General features: G+C 42.0%; 1 protein-coding gene across 3 annotated transcripts; it reads right to left on the reverse strand.

Annotated features, from left to right (window-relative positions):
- Positions 1 to 5,773: 5,773 nt before the first annotated feature.
- zc3h14 (zinc finger CCCH-type containing 14) lies at positions 5,774 to 11,893 on the reverse strand. Of its 3 annotated transcripts, none has more exons than XM_037087310.1 (17): positions 11,733 to 11,893; positions 11,313 to 11,355; positions 11,098 to 11,212; positions 10,962 to 11,002; positions 10,254 to 10,425; positions 9,827 to 10,148; positions 9,570 to 9,730; positions 9,212 to 9,312; positions 8,978 to 9,136; positions 8,067 to 8,144; positions 7,741 to 7,906; positions 7,426 to 7,631; positions 7,171 to 7,309; positions 6,931 to 7,070; positions 6,757 to 6,839; positions 6,459 to 6,565; positions 5,774 to 5,998 (listed from the first exon to the last, which is right to left on the reverse strand). In XM_037087310.1, the coding sequence occupies exons 1-17, from the start codon at positions 11,766 to 11,768 to the stop codon at positions 5,995 to 5,997; spliced, it is 2,073 nt and encodes a 690-aa protein (XP_036943205.1). In that variant the 5' UTR covers positions 11,769 to 11,893; the 3' UTR covers positions 5,774 to 5,994. The 3 variants fall into 3 exon arrangements, with proteins under 3 accessions (XP_036943205.1, XP_036943204.1, XP_036943206.1); XM_037087309.1 differs by having other exon boundaries at positions 9,570 to 9,733; positions 11,733 to 11,892; XM_037087311.1 differs by lacking the exon at positions 11,733 to 11,893 and adding an exon at positions 11,479 to 11,497 and having other exon boundaries at positions 9,570 to 9,733.
- Positions 11,894 to 14,561: the final 2,668 nt, after the last annotated feature.

Consider the following 14,561-nt stretch of genomic DNA (forward strand, 5'->3'; position numbering starts at 1 on the left):
GAAATTACATACTGTGCGTTTAATCGGTTATCAGTAAGAGCAAACTTTTTCCTTTTGTGGGCCAAGACTGAAACTTTATAGGCCAGAATCGAGCCACCTATTGAATTGGATTGTTAAAGTGCAAAATGGTACAAGAGATCCTGCGTTCCCTTAATTGGCTGAACTCGTGCAGACAGTGTCACTCTGCTCAGATTATGAAAAATACGAAATAATAACAGCCCTGAGTCAACACATGTTCATTACGACATGAACTAGCGTGCAATCAGGTTAGCTAGATTTCAAGGTTTGTTTACGCTGCCATATCCGTGTTTATTATGTGAATGCTTGCATCTGAAAACAGGTTTCATTTAAAAAACAGCCTCATGTTTCTATGAGAATAGTTGCTGTCCTGCTGTTAGAGGGGCTGAGGAGATAAACGTCTCTGTTAGTGGAATCCAGCTAATGCAGTCACACATCAAGTCATGTGTAAACTCAGCTGTGAATCAATGAGCATTAACCGATTATCTATTAGGTGTGAACCGATAAAATCAAGTTGCAGTAACCCTGATTATTTGTCAGTGGTTCGCAACAGCAGTTCATGATATATCCTGCATTAATTCATACTTTTCATCGGTGGTCGACTGAGAGTCGAAAACATAACAATAGTTATATTTTACATTTAAAGAGACACGATTATTATAATTTTCCCTCAGAGTCAGTGATTCCAGTTGAGGAGCCAGATATTGAAAGTTGTGGAAACAAAGCAGAGTCTAAATTCTCTCCAGAAAGAGATTCTCCTCCTTCGCTAGTCGCCAAAAACCGGTTGATTGGTTGATCTCTACATTATCGTCAGGAGTGCCTCACATGTCACGTCCGCGCTCGCTTGTGTTCGCTTTGTTGCAGTGAAATATGCTCAACTATTCCTGCTGATGTTTCTTGATTTTAGGCACCGAGCAGAAATAAACATGAAATAAAACAGAATAAAAATGAGTAAGCACACGATTTATAACCCTTATTTATTTAACGTCTTTAAGTTGAGTGGATTGAGATCATTTCAACATTTGAAACAACAAACAAATTTCTAAAATTTTTATTTATTTGAGTCCGCTTTAAAACGAGGAGAGTTCGTTTCCCTCTTTAGCTCCGCCGCTCAGTCGAGCTCGCAGGAGCAGCAAGATGGAGCTGATGCGCGACACACTTTCGATCAGACAGCGTAAATCCTGATCAAACAATTTCGCAGAAGCGACGGCTGAAAAAGTACGAGCGTGGATGCGTGTCAACTGCTGCTGTAGACACTTCTTTGTCAGGCCTCGCTCACACTTGGAAGAAAAAAGAAAAAAAAAAACCCCTTCAGGGCCATTTGTGATTTAGATAGCAGAACAAGATGCCCTCATTTGTGGCCTCCCTTCCCTGGAAATGACCGTGGGAGGTGTTCTAATAAGCACTGAATTATTGAGAGAGAGTGAAGAAGAAGCGAGTCGATGCTGATGACCGTAAAAATATCGCCGGTACGCATACCGTGGGTTTGATGACACTGAAAATACTCACTCCCAAACAAAGGTCATTTATGACTCACTGAAGGTGTGAAGTCCAGTCCGTTGTGCTGATGTGAAGCCGTTGTAACCCTCTCAGATGCTGTCTGTTAAACACTTATTTGAAGAGTCACTGCAGCTGAAATAATGGTCATTATTTCACCACTCGCAGAGTTTGTGGTTGACCCCTTTCTCATAAAAAAAAAAAAAAAAAACACAGAGCGTGGCCCTCTGTCAATGTGGGAAACAACATGGTGGTAAATTCCCACCCTCGCATAGTTTCACATCAGGTTAAGAAACACACCTTAGGTTGTTCTGTGCTTTTCTTTTTTTTTTCTTTTTGAGACGCAGTGTCTCAGCCAGGAAACAGTTCCTCAGGTTATTCCAAAATGTTGTCAGGCTGCCTGCGATGAAACACTTCCTCATCGGCCGAGGATGTCCTCCAAATTGCTCCACAAGATCGTCCGGTTTGTAATCTGCTGTTCTGCAACAACTGGAGGAGGGTTGGGGGGGAATCCTAGATTATAATTTCACCATAGTGGCAGCAGCTGCTCGGATCTGACAGTTGAGTCTTGTTATGAGGTACCACATCTGTATTCCAGGGAAGCTGGCGGAGGAGAGGCAAATGATTCAGGGTTTTTCTTTTTCTTTTTTTTTTTTTTTACGTGGGAAGAAGCAAAAAAACAAATTGAAAGCCTCTTCTGTGTCATCGACTGAGCCTGTTTTAAAAACAGAACGCAGAAGGGTCTACTGTGTGCCTGATTCTTGTGTAATAGAGAGAATCAGATGTGGAGAACTGATGTTGAAAATGTTTAGAAAAGGCTGTTGCAGTGTCACTTTTCAGTGGAATGACCCACTGACAGTAAATGACTCATGATGGCCTGAAGTTTGTTTCTCAGCAGACAGTTTACTGTAAGTGAGGGACGCTGACAGTCTCCACCTGCAGGACATCACAGGAAGTATTCAGTGCAGTGACACAGGTTACAGAGGACAAACTGACCAGTGCCTGCCTCTAGCCATAAATCATTTTATATGTCTGCATTGTGTGTTTTTAATGCAAATTATTCTAATTACTTATTATCATCAGCAATCTCAGATACTTGTTGGATCAGTGAAGCTGTAAGCATGTATTAGTGTGTGGAGGCCGCTCTGTGTTTCTGTGTCGTGAACAGCTGCTTCACGAGGCTGAATTGAAAAGTTGTTATATATATTACATATAACTAGTTACCTTCATTTAAAAGTAATATATGACCTTACAATTAACAATTGTACATATTATATGTATACAAGTCTAATTCTATTTCTTAGCTTTTTATTATATTGTTTATTTTTTACTATTACTACTGTCCTTTGTGTTTGCGTGACTAATGCAATAATTCTGATTCTGATACAACATTGTGTTTTGTATGGAGTATAGAAAATATTACTTATGACACTACTTTTTGGTTAATTTGAGAAAAATGCCCACATAACCTGTATAGAACAATGTAACAGCCTAGATCTGTTCTGGACATAGGGATGAGCAGGCAGACACAGGGTCTGTTATATTATGAGATAGGAATTAATCTGTTTAATTGTAGGCTCGGTCATGTGAAACACAATAGACCTTCTATAATGTAGCTTACAATGACAGAGGAAGGCAAACATCTGTTTTTCTATGCTTTTTCTTTTAGTCCACACAACAAGGAATGCATGAACATGAGTGTGAATGTAGATTAAAGGATAAGGCTCATCATTAGATTCATTCCAGCCACACAGAGAAACAACAAAGTACATAGGAACTATAAAACTTACACACACAGCCTGTGTTAACACGGTCAAGTTGGCGTGGATGAAAAAAACAACATTCTACTCTTCACTTGGGTCGTTATATCGTTCCGCTGCTGCTTAAAGTAATGCATTACTGCAACGCTTTACCCTCCCCACACTGTTGAGTGACTGAGCAGGAAGCTGCTGACTGCGAGTAGTTTTTAGTCTGCCTCCACCTGCAGGACGTTGACGACACTTGGTGTAGTTGCAGGTGTCCTCCAGGTGGAGGCGGTGTAGGACCCTCGGAGCAGCAGGTGAGTGGAGGTCTCAGCGGGGATAAGAAGATGACGAATCCGCTGTGTGCTGTACAGAAGTGATGTGTGAGTGTGTGTGTTGTGACAGCGGTGTCCCGGGCAGTATAAAAAGACTGGGTCCCGCTGTATTACTCAGGCTGCACTACAGCGTCTATTCACAGGCGCGATCCCACTACTGAGCGGCACGGGGGCTTTGGCCTGCTCCGTTTCCGACCTGGGCCGGTGCACCCCTCCTTAGACGACCTGGTGGTCCCGGGCTCCCCCAGGAGCACCATATCGATACCGAACTTAGTGCGGACACCCGATCGGCATAGTCCGCTGCAGCTCAGATCTCCTGAGCTCAAACGATCCGCCAGCCTCAGCCTCCCGGTAGCTTGGATTACAGGCGCGCGCCACCGCACCCGGCGACCATCGGAGGTGCTCATAGGGCTTTTGACTTGGAGGAACCTGACGTCATCACGCACGACGTAAGCTCTTACCGTAGCTGCGGAGGTGAGGGCTGAATCAGTGAGCTTCTTTTAAATGACTTCTCTAAACCCGCTTTTGACAGACTTGATGTCACCATTTCCACACATCGTTCCTCCATTTATTTTTTTCATTTTTATTAAAATCTTAACCACTGCAAACAGTAACAAAAAGTGATTTACGCTCAAACTAGCAGGAGATTCAATAGCAACGATGATTATCATATGTCTGCTTGAGTGCTCCTCATGTCAAACTATGTGTAGAAAATATAAAAATCACAATAAATGAACAGATAACTGGAATTTTCCCCTCAACTATACACAGATACGTATGTACTATATTAACCTTTATGTCACGTTATCCAGCAAGTTAGTCCAGTGGGAAGTGTCACTCTCATATGCAGCCATTGTTCTGATCCATTCTTCATCAGAGGTTCTCAGTCAGAGTCCTCATCTTTCCCTCTGTTATTCATTTTACTGCTCTTAGACTATTTATCTGTTTTTAATTCCTCCCTTGTGAGGTTTTCTTTCTTTCTTAAAGTCCTTTTTACTGATTTACTTGTTATTTTTAATCTATTTATAGTCCTTGATTCCCTTTACTGCCCATAATCTTGTTCATCTGTACTTAATTCTTTTCATGTGATGTCTTCCTGTTGTCCTATATTGATTTAATTCCATTATTCATTAAAATTTTATTTTGTATTCTGCCTTCTTATTTTCACTCACCCTAGACGGTGCTTCCACCTGTTTGGTTTCACTGTTGTTTCCTGCTTCTGCTTGACTGTCAAAGCGCTTGAGGAAATGAGTTTATTTTATTTCTTCATGCCTGTTTGAATCACGTCTTACTGGCAACATCTCTTAGTATTAACTTTAATGCAAACATTTTTTAACTTGCTGTATCCAAAGTACGTAAAACTGGAAGTGGCCAACCTCTTCTTTCCCCCCAGTAATTTGCATCAGGAGACAAAATAAAAATAATAACTACACAGAATATATTGAAACTTTAACACCCCCACTTTCATTTTACATGGACAGAAACCACACAGATTATCACCCACCATCGAACTCTATCAAATGTTATATGGCTGTAATTCTGATGTTTGAACAGTGGTGGTTTTATTCTGTTGGGGTTCCAGTGTTCATTGTGATTAACTTATAAACACTTGAGATCAATGAAAAAAAAAAAGAAAAAAAAATCAAACCCCCTTTTTGTATTGTTTGCATTAGCAGAAAAAGTTCAACCATGTAAAGGACTCTGCAACTTTCTTTTGAAATGTAAAGATGGAGAAAGCTTATTCTGACTTTAGTTGAAGGAGAGATTTAGTGTTAAAGGCATCATCATCATCATCATCATCATCATCATCATCTCAAACAAAGCCCGACTCCTCATTAAATGAGGTCATTCACGCAAAAGGTTTTATCAGTGTCAGCTTCTCGTGGTTTATCAGTGGGGAACATCTACTTCATTTCTCCACCTTTACAGGGAATTAAATCTTTACAGTAACATGTAACTGCAAATTTTACTGCCTGGTCCTATGTTCTGTGCTTCATTGTCTGCTCTATGCTGCTGCATGAGTCTTGCACCTGATCTTCTCCTCGAGTGGAGAACAAAAAGCTTCAGCGAACAGCCAACAATTACCCTCACCGACCTGCTCATTACATTATCACGCAACAGATCGTCTGTCAGTGGTGAAACATCTCTATGAACCAAATACGGACAAATAATGAGATGACATAAAGCTCATTACGGTGTCATTTAATATTCTGAGAGCATCAGCAAAAACCTGACGGTTCATCTTACAAAACACTTCTCTTAAAAAGCAGTCCACACCATACATTAAAATATAACAAAACAACAGTCAAATTAATGAAAATCCATGAACACGGATACAGAACATCTTCTGCAGCTTCACATGTTAACCATTATCAGATTCCCACCAGACTCCCCGGACTTTATTAGCTGTAAGAGAGAGAGAGACAGACAGATCATTCAGTAGGTGCAAAGAATACAGGAAATAACTACATTCTCGAGTCAGATATAGATGGTGACATTACTTCAAGGCTTTTTTTACATAATACTTGAGCTGAACATTTGGTGGATATTCTATCATTATCATACAGGACACCCTTTCACCAACAGGCTAAAACATTGAACCTAGAGATGCAAATTTTAAGTGTTTTCTTTAATTGGTAGTTGGCTGTCTTAATGCTTTATTGGTTAATTATAAGTAATATATGAAATGTCAACCAACCATTTTAAATGAATCCATTTTAACCTCTGATCTTTGTTTAATGCAAAAATCACAGTAGGCTACATTGGGAGGTCCTTAACGGCGATTAATCCATTGATGAATAATCACTTTCAAATATATGGACTATTATTATGTGAAATTCACTTTGTGTGGCCGCCATCTGTTCACCTGCTCTGTGTCTTTGTCCACTTCAGGGCGTGTCTTGGAGGCACAGATGTGGTCGGGTGGTAGAAGGTACATCCGGCTCGTTTGCACTGCCCCGCGAAGCGACAAGGCTGTAGGTAAGAGATACGACATTTAGAAAGACTGCACCGTAAAGCTTGTAGTGAATGTCCTGACTGATAGAATGACCTGCAGACCACAATGCCTGCATGTTTAGTGCATGCTTTAACCTAAATCCTTTGCTCAACTACTATTCTACTGTTCCAGAATCAAATTCCCACACCCGCATGTCACATTATTTTACCTTCGGATGATAAAACGGACACTCCATCTTCTTGCAGTCTGGGAAGAAGCGACACACAGTAGTATTCTGCACTGGCTGCATTGCTGTGAACACAAAGAGTCAAGTTAGAGATACATTTTGCTAAAGCGTGTAATGGTCAGGGAGAGGCTGAACAAAGTGTTCATGAGAGCGTACCAGGCCTGGGTGGAGGAGCAACTGTGCTTCTGCGGCTGACGTGAGTGAAGGGACACTCCGGCTTACTACACCTGGCGTCGTATTTACAATTAGGATGAACGAAAAGGCATTTATCCCCAAACTTGCAGTTGGGAAAAGTCCTGAAAAGCAAAAACACACAAAAATCAGAAATCGTAATTGAGTGTGTGCCAAGCAAAAAAGTTGTCACTGTTTCTTTGGTTGATGGACAAAAATACTCACTTGCACTGTGTAGTAGGGTGATGGTACGAGCACTCGTCTCCACTTTTACAAACAGGCCAGAACTTGCAGCGCTCCAACACCTTCTGTTTCTTTAAAGGGACAGCGTCCTCCTCCGACATATCAATGTCCATCACATCATCTGTCAGAAGTGGACAGAATGTAAAAGGCACATGAGGGATATGACCAAAATAATCCAGTCAAAACACAACCCTTTGCTAAAACCACAGTTTACAGGACGGAATAATTCTGCCTCACCTTCTGATGATGTGACTACTCCCTGTAGTCTCTGAAGGATGCTAACTTTGGGCTCCCTGTTGACCTGAACCGTCGCCTCTGTGACCTTTGTGGGTGGTCTGACGTCATCCAACTCCATTTCACAGTCTGCGAGAATCCCCAGAGGGCTTGGTACCCCATCTAATGTCACTATAAACTTGGGACTGGCAGTGTCACCACGCTCCTTACTAGTGAGAGGGAAAATCCACAGAGCAAAGGGGAGAATTGTAAATGTCTGGCAAATCAACAACAGCTGATACTTATGTATAGACAGATGGATCTGAGAGCATCTCTCACAGTGTGTACCCAGCCTGGACAGTGCGTGGTATAGCAGAATGGACTTCCTCCCTTGCCTGAAGACGCTGCTGGCTTCCGGCTGCAGGTTGTTGCAGCTGCGGTCGACTCATTATGAAGGAGCGGGTGTCAAATGTCTTTGAATCACTGCCTGCAGCAACCTCAACGCCTGGAGGTACATTATGCAGAAGGCAACAAAGTAAGCCTCTTTTGGGATTGTTTATGATCAGTTACTACATTAAAAATGTTCCAAGTTGAGTAAAAATCTGCAGAAGAAACGCTTATCTAAAAATGCCACACAAATGCATTACTGAGCAAAAATGACTCACCATAGTGACTTTGCTCTCCTCCGTCATTTCTCTCTGCTAAGTCCAACTGGAGGCGGGAGGCTAAAGATCTCGCTGGAGCTGAGGAGGCAAGCGTAATATCATGCATCAAAACAGAAACAAAACAACGCCAAACAAAAACACCAGACTTTTCTTCTCGAGAAAATTGAAAACATTGCCATGTCCCTCAATTTTTGATGTTGGTTCACTTGAAATGATAGAATCCAGTAGCTTCTGTCTGACTCTGCTTTTTATTATTAGCTGACAAAAGGTAGCAAAACCCACTGTTCAGCTCATTTCACCATTTTGAGTCTTGGAAAAAAAGGGAATTTACTGTGTAGCAAACGTAAAATGAGAAAGTTTGGCCCCTGGTCTTAAATGAAAACAACATTCAAAATGTCCAATTTGACAGCAGACAAGATTAAGTAATGTTGATGAAGGTTCTCAGTCATCCAGGCTGAGTTAACTCCAGGTGCTGTATTGTAGGCAACTGGACTTGTTTCAGTTTCTTGAAGACGTCTCACCTCTCATCCAAGAGGCTTCTTCAGTTGTAACTAAATGGAGGTGAATGTCGCAGGCTTTTAAACTCTGTATGGGAGTGTCCTTACAGAGTCTTTAAGAACACGTGTGAGCTCTGAGTTTCAGAGTCGATAGGGCCACCTGTGGGTTGTTGACCTAACTGGCCTTCATGTGGGTTGCTATGGCTAGGTGAGCGAGGATTTTGTGATCTACAGGACTCCTCTGGAGCACCTCAGAGACATCAGTTTACTCTTTGACACTTTCAAGCTGTTTCATTTGGTTAGAAAACAGCCACAATGCTAAGCTAACAAGCAGCTAGCTAACAACAAACTCTTGAGTTGTTAGGCTGGTCTGCTGGCACTCCACATGCTGTAGTAACTATACTCTTCACATACCAGGTGCTCTCGAAGGAGGTAGTTCTGTGGAGTTGTAGGAAGGAACCCTGGGGGCCAGGCTGTGGAGGTGATCCTGAACCAGCTGGATGGCTGCAGTCATCTCTTCACTGCTGGCCAGACGAGTACGAGGTGCCACAGGAACAGTCTGCCTCTGTGGTACTGTCGAGGGAAAAAGGTCAATGTAAGAAAGTGATAAAAACAACTGAGTTGTTCATGGTCACATGTTGAACATACTTGTGGGGTAGGCTGTGGTTTTGGTGATTGAGTCCTGAGCCTCAGAGATAGCCTTCAGTATCAGATTCCTGTTGGCTTGCTTGGCTGGAGGAAGAGTAGGTCTGAAACAACAGAAACCACATTAATGCTGAATCCCAGAAACATGTCAGTCGTTTGTAATTTTAAGCTCAGTTTTCCAAAATTGTTACAAGCAAAATTGTTACATCATGTCAACAACTGGCTTTTACATTTCCAGTTATTGACTTTTCAACATTGAGACATAATCTTTAAAGAAAGAATCGCAATTTCAGAATACAGTTTGTTTCTCCCATCCCTACATGTTATGTTCCCAAATCCTGTATGAGGTGTTAACACTGACTTGCGCTCTGGTTTGGAGGGCAAGGACACTCTACTGGACACGCCTCTTCCTCCGTAGCCTGTTTCCTCCTCTTCCACGTCATCGCTGTCCTCGTCTGCTGCTCGGTTCACTCGCACCACCGAACTTGCGACTGGCGCCTTACGTTTCCGTGACAACTCCTCCTGCTGAACAAACACGAAGAACATCATCATTACGGCTCTTTACCTACACTTTTCTGACTTTCTGTCGATTTATGCATCCATTTCATTGAATCATACCTTACTGGATCCCATTCTGGAGGTTCTGCTGCTTCTGCTGTCCTGCTGCCTGCTGTGAGAGGATCCTTCTGTGGCTCGACAGGTGTCTGCAGAGGTTGCAGATGTAAACTTGCTCTGACCCGGTCTGTAGATTTCAGCTGTGGGTCTACCAGCAGCGCCGCGTGTTCGACCATGGCTGGTACCTATTTCCACTGGGTCCTCTGCGATGAAGTCATCATCCATCTCCGGTTTGATGTCAATGACAGCTTCTGAGGGGAGCAGCTCCATGAGGGGCTTCACAGTGGAGGTGAGTCGAGAGGAACTCCTCTCCGTGGTGCCTCTCCTGATGACAAACAGAGAAAGTGTTTTTGCAATATTAATGAGAGCCAATGCACATGTTTTAACAATAAATATGAAAAGAAAATATCTCTAGCTTTGCATCAGGCACCTGTTTTCATGAGCGGAACTGGACACACGTGCTTCAGTCCTATCAGAGCGAGAGCTGGACACCGTCAGCACCTTCAGCTCCTCTGCTCTGATGTCTTCACTCAAAGATGACCGCCTCTTCCCAGCCACCGCACCACTGTCAGACTGGAGCTGATGTCTGACGGATGCAGGCTCTGTAACAACCATGTAGACAAGTGGAGAAAGGAAACATGAGCTTGTCCGAGGCACTAATGCCACAGGTCACATGCATTCAAACTAATGTAAAACTGTTGCCCCTTCACGAGTACTCCTGGTAGGTCTTTAATTAATACAAAATATGTACTTGATGTGCCTCAGTTGTCCTTACTTTAAAATGCAAGTTTTTTGCAACACACATCTGATGTTACAGAGAAATGGGTTGCATTGGACACAGTCAAAAACACACAAAACTTTCTTACATTCACTTAGCCCTATATAATATGTCACACCTAATATGGAATCACGTGTATTCCTGTCACCACAGAGGTGAAATAAACAATGTGCATTACTCTCAATCAACGTTGTTTCTAATTGACCGTAATCTGAGGAGTGAGGAACACTTCAAGGCCACTGAAAATGAAGCAGCATGCCCAGAAGGCATCACAGGTTACCCACCATTACAAGGATCCATTTAAATCCATAAATATAACATGGCAAAAAGCTTGAGCGTATTCAACATAGTCCTACTTACCGACTGCAACAGTTCTCAACTTCTCTAGGACACCCTGTAACCTAAAATAAAACAAACAAACCAACCCAAGTTAAAGCATGAAAAACAGAATCTAAAGAGACAGAGATGTTTTTTGGTTTGTTTATTTTGATCCTACCAGGTTGTGAATTTAATGGTGTTGTTTCCCAGGAAGAGCGAAAGGTCGTCGGCCATCTGTTGGGAGGTTTTCTTGTTCGCTACCATCACCATGATATAGTCAGGAAGCTCCTCATCTAAAACCGGAGGATATAACAAGGACACACGTTCAACTCTGATGTTTGATTGATTTGAACGAGTTTACCAGGCATCAAGATGTGCACTTTATTCACTTACCAATATAAGCACCGAGCTCTTGAAGCTTGCCCTTGATAGCAGCCTGAAACAGACAGAAGAGTGCATAGTTTTGATGATAGCTATCACCTGGTTCAACATATTGTGGACAGCACGCTGGCTCCACCGATTCCAGTCATTATTCAACAACCAACAACGTAGCACGCACGTATCGTTACAGCAAAAGTTGACTCATCACTCAAACACAAAGCTGCCGACCAGTCTGTAAACATGCCTGCTGGATACAGCGTTAAGCTGTGTAAAGAAGCCCTCCCTCGGCCTTGTAAATAAAAACCTAGGTACCATTCTACCGCACGGACAACTGTCGCTAGCATGCTAACGTTAGCTAGCAACTCCCCCGCTACACCGACATTTAAACGGCTGGCACATATCTTCTGTATTCAGCACGTAAATGATACTCACTCGTATCTTCTTGCTTATCTCTGTCCCAATCTCCATGGCTCCCGTTTAATTCAAATAAAAAAGGTATAAAAGCAGGGGACTGTTTTTGCGGCTACACCGTTAGCAAGAACAGCAGGGACAAATATGACGTCTGATCACGTGGTCGACGAAAACGGTTGCCTGGTGCTTTTTGAAAAATAAACTTTATTAAACACCCTTCAAATGACAAACAGGAAGAACAAGCGCAAAAAGTAAACAGCAAAAACGTATTTATTTTTAAGGGGGTTTAATCATAAGCCTATGCAACCTTGTTTCCCATGTTTAAGTCAAAATAAAACAAGCTATTCTTAATTACCATAAAACGTGGAGCAACGTTTAGAAAATATACATTTGTGCAGATTATATAAAATGTGTATTATTCCCCAAAAAAATCAGGTAGCCAAGGACTTCTTATTCTGGTTTTCTGGCAGCATTGGTTTGCAGTTTGGATTGATTTGATTTCCATAATCTGCACTACTTGACAAATTCAAGGACTGCCTTAATCCTTGACTGATTCTCAGTAGGGTTTAGCAGGCTCTTCTTGGAAACCGTCTTCATGCCCAGCTGTGATTCTGCAGGATGAAGTCCTATTTGTCCTCCATCCATTTAACAGCTGAATTCCAGTTATAGGTGTTTCACAGTTTGCTGTTTTCTGCAAGCTCCACACAGTCAATCTTCATGTTTCCTCGTCTTTGCCAACTCCAAAGTGTCCCTTCAGCAACTCATTACTTTTTTCAGCTTTTGTGTCAACATTTTAAAGAATATTTCAAAAATATCAAAACATTTCAAAGGAAGTATTAAGCTCCTGCATATTGCGGTGTCAGTCCTCTGTCATAGTTTTACAGTTTGAGATAAATCAGTTTGCTCTAGTATGCTTGAAATAGTACTGTGTTGAGTGTTCCTCAATTAGACAAAGCTGTCACATACAATTAGACATACAACCATTCTATCAGAAGATGGAGCCATTTTCCACTAAATCATTTAATTCTTGAAATACCGAAGCTGACGTCTTAATCTTACTCTTACACTGTGATTGGTGACATGTAATTTGCTGCAGTGCTCTGCTAACTTCAACCTGAGAGGGGTCTAATCAGCCAGAATAATTGCAAACATCTGTTAGGGCAGTGGACCATCATGACCTTGTTGTTGTATTTTGAAATGAGTAATTATACTAAAGAAAGATATTCTACTGAGACGGTACAGTAATCTCTTTGTGGCATTTGTTGCATTGTACAGTGTGGATACCCACATTTCTTCAGAGACAGTCCCAAAAACATCATATTACATTCCTGATATGTTCACATTTCTTTATGTGAAGAAAGGAAAACAAGTATTGGGCCATTTCAAACCTGCCAAAACCACCAGATGGTGCAAGAGACCATTAAGTAAGTTCACACTGCTGTGGGAACACATCCCACCAAGAGGGAACATCATAGTCCAGTAATGGATGACTTACTGCTATAAACAATGACCAGAATTAATTTGGAAACTGCAGCTGGAATCACAGACAGACCGTTCAAATACTGAATTCACCTGCAAATTAAACAAAAGGTGGCAAACAAAAAGCAGACCCAAATGATTAAAGTTGTAATATTCCTGTCTTAATTTTGTTAAATTGACACAATCATTGATGTTATATTGTCCTTCATTTCTGAATGGGTCACATAACTGGTGACCCAGAGACACACTATAATGAAGAAAATGAAAAGTGAATGAACCAGTGCAGCTTCTGCATTGTTAAAACATTTCAGTCAGTGCGAGAATTCAAAGTAAATTTGGTTTGAAAGAATCTTCCAACGCTGCACTTTACAGCATGCGTCTCTGACTTTCTAATGTTCGTCGCTGTGTGTTTTCCCTCAGAGATTATTTCCTGTTTTGTAGCCCCTCAATGCCAGGCAACAATGACGGGAAGGATCTCGCTCGCCGTCTAGACAAGCGTCACACACTCTCTCAACTGCCGCCGCCTGCTCTGTCTGTCTTTCTGCTTTGTTCACGAGGTCATGCTGGTGCACGAACGTTCACTGTTTAATAACATCCACTTTGTCTTTTTTTCATAAACGTTATGACACTTCACATCAAGCCTCAGTTATATAAGGATCTCCAAAATACTTTCTTTATGATTACCAGTGATATAATCGCCGCTGACGTACCCTTTCTACTAAAAGTGTCTTTATTCAAATCTATGTGCTGATCGGCACTTGTGGTTCAACCGAGTGAGCCTCCGGGAAGCCTTTCCCGCAAACCGCAGCCTAATGGTCTCTTTACTAATTTGTCGTCCGCACCATAACTTACTGTATTTTCCATTTACCTTCAAGAGGAAGCATGAGTGGATTAGTTGGAGTGTGTGAAGAGGGCAGCATGTTGATAGAAACTCTGGGAAAAAAAGGGCAGAAAGGTGCTCTGTCCCATTGTTGCTCTTTCCACTATTGTTAAATATGATCAAGGCAGAGGAAGGACCTCTTCACCGACCCCCGTAACACAAGTATTGCAATAACATCCATCAGCAGAGTGAACACAGCCAGTCAGCTCTGCTGCGTGTGCTGAGATGCGATGGTGGCGCTTATTTCTCGACATGTACACTGTTCTTCAATGCTCTTGTGTGATTTTTAGTGTCTTTTTGATCGTGTTATTTCGAAGTGTGCCCATGTTATTCATCTAAAAACACATTTGATGTTTTCACGTCAGAACAACACTTTTACTTACATCAGGTTGGAGAACTCATTTTTCACGTCTGGCCACAGACTAACCAGAATCAGAGATGCTTTATTGATCCCCGAGGGAAAATCGGTATGTTGCAGTGGATCCTTCTGG

Source organism: Acanthopagrus latus, chromosome 22 (assembly GCF_904848185.1).
Source record: "Acanthopagrus latus isolate v.2019 chromosome 22, fAcaLat1.1, whole genome shotgun sequence".
Taxonomy (NCBI): domain Eukaryota; kingdom Metazoa; phylum Chordata; class Actinopteri; order Spariformes; family Sparidae; genus Acanthopagrus; species Acanthopagrus latus.

What these genes read in the sequence shown, in the direction of transcription:
- zc3h14 (XM_037087309.1), bottom strand. Translation starts at nt 11,768, where the DNA reads ATGGAGATTGGGACAGAGATAAGCAAGAAGATACGA. An exon ending in AGTTCCGCTCATGAAAACAG is followed by an intron (nt 10,149 to 10,253) that starts GTGCCTGATGCA and finishes GTTTGTCATCAG; the next exon opens with GAGAGGCACCACGGAGAGGA. An exon ending in AACCACAGCCTACCCCACAA is followed by an intron (nt 9,137 to 9,211) that starts GTATGTTCAACA and finishes TTCCCTCGACAG; the next exon opens with TACCACAGAGGCAGACTGTT.